This window comes from Centruroides sculpturatus, unplaced genomic scaffold (genome assembly GCF_000671375.1).
Source record: "Centruroides sculpturatus isolate CEXI.00-Female unplaced genomic scaffold, Cexi_2.0 scaffold140, whole genome shotgun sequence".
Taxonomy (NCBI): domain Eukaryota; kingdom Metazoa; phylum Arthropoda; class Arachnida; order Scorpiones; family Buthidae; genus Centruroides; species Centruroides sculpturatus.
This window is the reverse complement of record NW_019384503.1, coordinates 648,954-657,409: the sequence shown is the minus strand read 5'-3', so window position 1 is coordinate 657,409 and position 8,456 is coordinate 648,954. Positions and strand designations below refer to the sequence as shown.

At 30.5% G+C, this 8,456-nt stretch overlaps 1 protein-coding gene across 3 annotated transcripts; it reads right to left on the bottom strand.

Annotated features, from left to right (window-relative positions):
- Positions 1-3,584: 3,584 nt before the first annotated feature.
- Positions 3,585-8,038, bottom strand: LOC111622121 (cysteine-rich DPF motif domain-containing protein 1-like). 3 transcript variants are annotated; one of them, XM_023364445.1, is made up of 4 exons: positions 7,857-8,038; positions 5,223-5,337; positions 3,857-3,914; positions 3,585-3,773 (listed from the first exon to the last, which is right to left on the bottom strand). In XM_023364445.1, the coding sequence occupies exons 1-4, from the start codon at positions 7,958-7,960 to the stop codon at positions 3,718-3,720; spliced, it is 333 nt and encodes a 110-aa protein (XP_023220213.1). In that variant the 5' UTR covers positions 7,961-8,038; the 3' UTR covers positions 3,585-3,717. The 3 variants fall into 3 exon arrangements, with proteins under 3 accessions (XP_023220213.1, XP_023220215.1, XP_023220214.1); XM_023364447.1 differs by having other exon boundaries at positions 5,223-5,329; positions 7,857-7,978; XM_023364446.1 differs by having other exon boundaries at positions 3,623-3,773; positions 3,857-3,940; positions 7,857-8,035.
- Positions 8,039-8,456: the final 418 nt, after the last annotated feature.

Sequence of the window (8,456 nt, the reverse complement as noted above, 5' to 3'; positions counted from 1 at the left end):
GAACTCTTATCTATCGAAACTTGTGAAGATAGCAGGAAATGGTTCTTTGCATTGTAACATGTTTACCCAATAAAAATTAAGGATTTTCTGTACGTCAACGGGATGTTTGGAGATAATCGATGGAGGTGAATATTTACATGAAGTCCAAACTTACTGTGTGGCAAGTATAATTTGTAAATCAGTACACTGTGATATANGCGGCTCCCATGCATTTTGCAAAACCTACATTTCGGCTCCCACTGAACTCTTGTTTGCCTACCCGTGGTATATATAATGATTGATCAATTATTGACTATGCAGACTACATTGCCGCCACAATTACGGTTACAAAAAAATTTGATTCGTGATAGGGTGCCAGCAAAGATAAGAGATGCCTAATATATGTTTTCCTTCATTTTATCCATTTTTAAAAACTCTTTTCGCCCTGTGGGCACTAAGAGGACCTGGCCAGGTGGTGAGGGATGGAGCCCCGACATACCTGGTATATATCCGGACTATCCCCGAAAAATTCCTGGGAATATTTCGACTCGTCCGGATTCGATCCCGAGTCTTCCAGAGCGGTAGGCTGCCTGGGCCATCCGACCGTCGACCATTTTATCCATTTTGAATGCATGTACTGTACTGTACAATACACGTGTTTGCATGTTTTAACATGTTTTTTAAGAATGTTTACGGGACATTCTAATTTTCAACGTTGACTCAGCGTTCGTTAAAATTCGTTCCTTTTTTCAACGTTGAGGTACCGCTCTTGTCAGCGCTGACTCAACTCACTCAGCACTCAACAGATATGTTGACTAGTGATGTAACGAATATTCGGTTACTATTCGGTATTCGGCCTATTTTTTGCTATTCGGCCGAATACCGAATACCTAAAAACAGGAGTAAGAAATAATAAAAACACAGTAAATTAATCATTTTGATATTTAGATTTAATGTTATCAGGTTAGTGTTCTTTGTTTATATTTATTTATAACTGATAACATGCACAAAATAAAAAAAAAACACATTACAAAGATCAGCACATGTACGTACACCTATTCGTTCGAGAATCGTCGCACATCTGAGGGTCTGACTCTGACTATCCTTCTTTTTAAGCGCTCGTCTTTGCTCTTCCCTTTCTCTTTCTTCTATCGCTCTAGTCCACGTATGCGTATGCATACATCATAATACGCTCTCACGATACTTTCGATTCGTCACTTTTCCGTCGTAGATTTCCCATTTTACAATTACTGTATGTGACTCATAGCCTGGTGATAACGGATAAAAGAGACAGATAGGGCGTCGGTATAAGTCACAGTTATGATTTCACAGATTCGAAACAGCTTGGTAGCCCGAACGACCCCAGGCTTTCGCCCGTGCACACTAAGTGACTTTCATTACAAGCATTTAGCTTTCCGAAGTCTATGACAACAATTGTTTAGCATTCACGGCCGCGAATTTCGCGCCAATAAGCTGCCTCGACTTGTTCTAGGCAGTTTATTGAGTTGATAAACATAATCCATAATCGACTTGTTCGATTATGTTATCAACTCAATTTCATATTTATTTTCACATTTTCACTTTACGGTCCTTCTCTGTTCTTCTTCCGTTATTTACACGTGTAGGTCATTCCATTGTTATCCACATTTGATATCATCACTTATCACATACTGCCATGACGCTCTTGTGTGAACTGTCAAGAATTAACGCGATTGGCAAAGCGTAGTGACAGTGGGCCAATAGAGAGCAGGGTCCTTGCCACAATGTGGTTTGCGCACCAATTTTCGTACGTGCGTTAATCAAGCCGAATAGTTCGGCTGAATATACTATTCGTTGCAACACTAATAGTTATATTTCCATAAAATTATCTTGCAAATGTTAAATTATACTATAAAATCTTAACTTTTACAATAATAACTTATTATTATTGTAAAAACTAGAATTCTTTACTATGATTTAACATCGGTTTAATATTAATATACAATATTTGAATTAATGACAGAATAAAATGTAATCAGTTAAATAATCATGCTAATTTTTACTTGTTAATTTTTCATTCTTTTCGTAAGAAAACTAATTTCAGAATTACAAAACTATTCTATGCATAGTTTTATATCTTAACATCATGGGAAATTGATACAAAACTGAAAAAATCAAGTCTTTACTGTAAATTTTTGAAGAAAACTGTAACAGAGCAACATATAAAAAAGATATAATGAAATAGTCATTGTTACTTTTTTATTTGTTTGACTTGATATTAAAATAATTATTCCTTATTTTAACATCAAGTCAGATAAAAAATATTTTCAATAAAAATATGGAAGAATTTTCTTTCCCAGTTCTGTTATATACAACAGAGGGAAAGTATGACAATAGGTCAAGAAATGATCCCCCCAAAATTTTTACATTTCTGGACTCAAAAGATCTTGAATTGTTGAGAAATGGAAAAAATTTGGTTTTTTTCTGTATGTATGGATGTTAAGTGTGTGTGGGAGAGGATAAATTTGTTCACCCACTTTGAAGGTTAATAACTCCATACTTTTTGTCAAAAATTTCTGAAATTTTGTAGGAAGATTTGTGTATTAGTGGGATTTATGCTATTAAATTTTGGTTATTAATGATTGGGGGAGTGGGGACAATATAGAAGGTTATGCATCATATCTCTAGTAGGGTCAGACTTAATAGGTTTTACTTGTTATTAGTATTTACAATTTTTTATAAAACTCATCGCTACCCTAAAAATTATGCTTTTTGTCATTTCATAGTAGTTAATTATATAAAAAGCTTTTTAAATAAAATATCATAACAGATGACACCACATGCAGTTTTAAATAATGTTGCCAGATTTTTTCACAAGCTCTTATTTAAAATTACTGTTTTGTTTTTCCTAGACTGTTAAAGAATTATAATTTGAAATTTTTTATACATTTTTGATTTCTACTTAATATGCACCTTTTCCTCGTCCTTACCTCAATAATAAATAAGATATAATGGTTAAATCCAAATTTACCTTTAAATATCTTTTTTCAACTATAGTAATAAAATAGTAACATTCAGTAACTTGGAAATTTTTAGTTTAAATAAATCATTTATTCATATCATTATTATTTTTATTTCAAATAAAATGCCTTACTTGAAAAAGAAAAACAATGCAATTTTTTGAATTACAATACCCTATAAAATAAATAAATTTATGTTTGTTATTATGTTTCAAAGAATTTTATTTATATAATTTTGTATTTGAAAGACATGTTTGTCTTTCTTCTGTAAAAAAAGAAATTATGTGATTTATTTTCAATGTATTTCACTTGTTAATGCAAATGTTTATAATACATAATAAAGAAATTAATATAATAAAATTTAAACAGAATTTATAATTTAATATGATATGCAGTCTTTCTATTAACATGAATTTCTGTTTAGAATCTTCACTTTAGCTTTTGAATTTTATGAAAATTGTATAAATGTTTATTGTGTATGAAATGTATTCAATATTTTGAATTTAAAAAAAACCTGAAATTTGTAACTATATTGAAACTAGAAATAATTTTTTCAATTTTAATTTTTAAATGTTTTTAATTATTAAAACATAACAAGAATACCATAATAAGATAAAATCTCTTACTGAGATAAAATATGATTCACAAAAATAATGCAGATGAAGAATACTTTAATTGTACAAAGTAATCAATGAAATTAATTGACATTCAGCATAAGTCTCTGTTGTTGAAAAATAATTCATATCTTCATATTAAATAATAAAACAAAACCTGCTATCAAATTTTTGAGATATCCTACAAATATAAAAGCAATAAATAATTATTTATTTTTCCTAATTAACAAAATAGTAGTAAATAAAATTAAAACTAAAAAATACCTTTTGAATCTGACTTGGAAATCTTGAAATATGTTGCTTTGCACACTTTACACAAAATCTTTGAATGTAAAAAATACTACAATTCTGGAAAATATAGTATATTCAAATATAAAAAAATTGCACTATAAACCTATTGTCTGGTGTCAGTAATGTACTGCATGAACATTTTTTAGCTCCTATGAAGTCCTGTTTCAGGTAAATCCTGTTGTTTCATTGATAGAACACATTCACAAAAAATAAATAAAAATAAAAGTTTGAATATCTCTTAAAAAACAAACAAACAAAATCCAAGGTCTGTTAAAAAACAAACCAATTTAAAACAAATGGAACATGTTGGAGTGCTTGCTTTAACAATACAGAAAGCAGAACAAAACACCATATGTCAGTATGGGCATGCACAAGAGATCCTATGACAACTAAAAACTTTAGTGCCGGTTCACAAAGGGCCTGACAAGTTGAAGATAGAAAAAGTTCCTCTGTGTTTGATACACATGTTATTTATTGTTTGCTTTAAAAATTTCTAAGGCTTCTAAATATCTAAGCCAGTTGGTGTGTTACATTGTTATTAGAATGCTAGTTTGTTGTAAGTGCACCTCTGTATCCTCTATTAGTGCATTATTTTTGCTCTCCTTAGAAATGTGAAGGACCTGCCCAACCCCCATAAGCTTCTGAGCATATACTGCCTATGAAAGACACGAGATTTGTTAGGGGCCATGTGTATATAGTCTCCACAAAAACATACGTGGCTGCAAGAGTCTGCCACTGACATCTGGCAATCAAGGCCCTCTACAGCCCTGTCAATATATGCAGCTGACCTGGATACAGAGGCACACTTACAACAAACTAGCATCCTAATAACAATGCAACACTCTAACTGGCTTAGATATTTAGAAATCTTAGAAATTTTTAAAGCAAACATAAACAGCATTTGTATCAAACACAAACAAACACAGCATTTGTATCAAACACATACAATTTCAATCAAACATTGTAGGACCTCTTGCGCATGCCTGTACTGACTCATGGTATTTTGTTGGTTTTTGTACTGTTAAAGCAGACGAGATTCCAACACATTCCATTTGTTTTAAATTGGCTTAATTTTTAACAGACATTCAATTTTTTATTTTGATTTATTTTTTGTGATTGTGTTCTATCAATAAAGCAGTGAGATTTGCCTGAAGGAGGAGTACAAAAATGTTTCTGCAGTGTATATATTATTGACACTGGACAATAGATTTATAGTGTGATTTATATGTCATCCAGCATAAAATGTTCTTTTTTGTCTCATATATTCAAATATTTAATTATGTTATAAATAAAATATGTATTCATTACATGCAATAAATATATTTAATATTGTACTCACTTTTGATTGACAAACTACATTATTACAAACTGAACAGTGACTTCCCAGTAATAAAAATAATTTGTGACCTTTTGGAGCAAATGGATCCTTGGCTATATAGGCATCTTCTGTAAAACTTTTAAAAAAGTTAATCAAGGATTTCTCCCACACCGGGTTATATACAACAAATATGTGTAGTCTTTAACCAATATCTGGCGTGAAAATTCCAAACTAATATTGGCAAACGCTTTCGATGCCCCTCCTGGGCTCTTCTTCAGGCCTGAAGAATGATTTAATTTGGCCTGAAGAAGAGCCCAGGAGGGGCATCGAAAGCGTTTGCCAATATTAGTTTGGAATTTTTACACCGGATATTGGTTAAAGACTACACAAAAAAGTTAATATTAATAAAATTTGATAAAATGCATTTTTAATTTTAATTACAGTAGAACCCCTCTAATCCGTCATCTTTGGGACTGGGGGTATGGTCAGAACGCAAAAAAGGTCAGATTATCAGAAAAAAGTAAAATAAACAATCTTCCCCTTTGTCCAGTCTTTGTAGCACTGCTAATTTTTCATTTAATGAAAGAGTAATGTGTTTACGTTTCACTCCTGACATGTTGAAAAACACACAAAATTGTATATGTACACACAACGTAAAACAAATACTGTAATGAACACAGAACAACGTGACAGTGAGTTACTGACAAGTCAGGACAAGTTTCTCGACTTCGACCATGGTCGGATTAACCGGAGTGACGGACTAGAGGGGTTCTACTGTATAATCAAAACAAGATTAGAATTTCATTACACTTAAAAATTCAATAGTAATTATAAACAGAAATGGAAGTACTACTGTTAATAATACAATATAGAATAATATTTCCTCTCTTTTCATAGAACATTTCAAAAAATATTTTAAAATTCTGAAATATTCTATAAATTTAAATGTACATGCTTGATTCTTTTAGCTCTATGCTCTACTTACTGTATTTTAAAAGTAATGAATAGGACCCAAATTGGGTCAAAACATTACAGCTTTTAATAAATGTAAATTTGGATTCCTTAAATAGTATTTTATGTTATTTATATATCTTTATAATTATTATTTAGTAATTAATATTATAACATAACTATCTAATTTTAAGAAAATACAGTTGAACCTGTCTATCTCAAATCTCACAGAAATGAGAGAAAGATCTGAGACATAAGTTTTGAGATATAGAAGTTCAAACACTGTAAACAGTAATAGGTTTGATTGGAAATACGGTATTTTATTAATACAATAGCAAGTAAAGTATTGTAGTTATACCTGTATTAGGTATAAATAAAACATTTTTGACATACCTTAACAGAAACAGTTTGTCAATAGTTTCCAATGCCTGACTTTCTTCAACCAATAAGACTCAAACCAAACTCATAGCCATTTCATTCATTCATTCATTATTTTATTGTACATAATATGCCTATATGTATATAAGTAATATACATACAGGCTGGCCCCGCATATAAGCATTACTGGTGAAACTCATAGCCAATGAGAAAAGCAATATTAATTATACCTAGGTACTCTATCTCAACTACAGTTTATGCTATCAAAATGTAGTCACCGAGCTTTGAATTTGTAATCGACACTTTGGTTCATAATTTGAGATATAAAAGTTTTGGGAGAAATTTATTTGAGAGAAACGTAGAAAATATATAGAATTTAAGCTGAAAATACAGGGGGAAAAATAAATTTTGAGATAAACATGCCAGAGATAGAAAGGTTTAACTGTATATTTGACACTCCAAAAAATAAACTGGCATAAAAATTAGAGTAAACTGATTATATTATATGAAATAATTTCACATAGTATTAAAAATATTTTATTTTATTGTATTTCTTTTCATAATAAACTAAATTTAATAGAACTTTTATATATAAAAGCATTAAAAGGCCATTATAAAAGCAATAAAAATTACTTTGTGTAAAACTTAAAAACAAGAAAAAAAAAATTAAGAAAACTAATATTTTCATTCTATTTTAGATCATTTCCAAACTCAAAATTAGCATTAACATAAAGAAACTGTCTTTGACAGCATTTACTCTAATATGAATACATATTTAATATGATATATTTGTAGATACTAACTGAAATAGATCAGTTACACTACCAACATTCAGATATATCATAGAACAAACTAAACTTATATTTATACAACAAAAGCAAACCTTTTGCAGGATAAATCAGATCAATTAATAGAAGTATTTTTGAATAAAATAAGAGAGAAATTGTACAATTAAATTTATTAACCCTCTTCTCACTCAAACAGTATTATCTGTAACATATTTATTAAGAAAAGCTTTTCAAATGTAAATTCAATTCAAACTATTTTTCTCGAATAAGTTTAAAAAGTTTTCAATTGAAGAAAAATAGTCTGGATTGGGTTATGTAAAACATAATAATTTAATTAACATGGAACATACCAGTGTTATTAATAAAAATGTAAGCATTGCTTCAACAGGTAGTAAGTGAATAACTCCCGACTGTAAATGTAACAATCTCTCATCAAAACTTAAAACTTCGAGATAGATATTATGCCAAAGAACCTGATCAAGCTACAATGTTGCTCAAATTTTAAATAAATGAAACAATTTAATAGTAAAATGGATACCTAATACTTCTGACGAAGGGTGATGATCTACCATAATAATGATATTTCTCATTCATCCCACATAGAAAACAAGTAAATATTTTTTCTGCTCTTTCAGATTCCATTTAACATTTCAATTAAATTTTATCTATGTGCACCGTCATGGCCGCACTTCCGGAATCTCGATAGCAAGCATCTTTTGAATTGCAATGTAGGCGGCGCTGTTAGCCAAAAAATCATGTACTATAAATAAGATTTATTTAATTATAAATTATAAATCTGCATTTTAAAAATTATATTACTACTTTATTTAATAAATTGATCATTAGGGAAGAATAGGTTTAGGCTAGGTTAGGAGTTTGCTGCAGGCATAGAGGGCGGCGCAACGGCAGTGTACCGACGCTCGCACCAGCTTGTACCCACGACTAAGGAAAAAAGGTCAAATTCTACTTAGATAGACCCAATGGCTGCATTTCCGACTGTTCGTGCTCCCGATGGACCTCACGGAGGGCAGCCGCCTAGTGTTTAACGTCACTGTGTATCGATTCACGGTAGTTCTTGAACAAAATTAAATAAAAAGAAAAAAAAGTCTACCGAAATACTACTAGTTTATCTAACCTA

Excerpts from the sequence above, each read along its gene's own strand:
- LOC111622121 (XM_023364445.1), bottom strand. The coding sequence starts at position 7,960 with ATGGAATCTGAAAGAGCAGAAAAAATATTTACTTGTTTTCTATGTGGG. Across the intron at positions 5,338-7,856 it reads CCCTTCGTCAGAAGTATTAG|TTTTACAGAAGATGCCTATA; the intron begins GTATCCATTTTA and ends CTTTTTTAAAAG. Across the intron at positions 3,915-5,222 it reads ATGTAGTTTGTCAATCAAAA|ATTTTGTGTAAAGTGTGCAA; the intron begins GTGAGTACAATA and ends TTACATTCAAAG.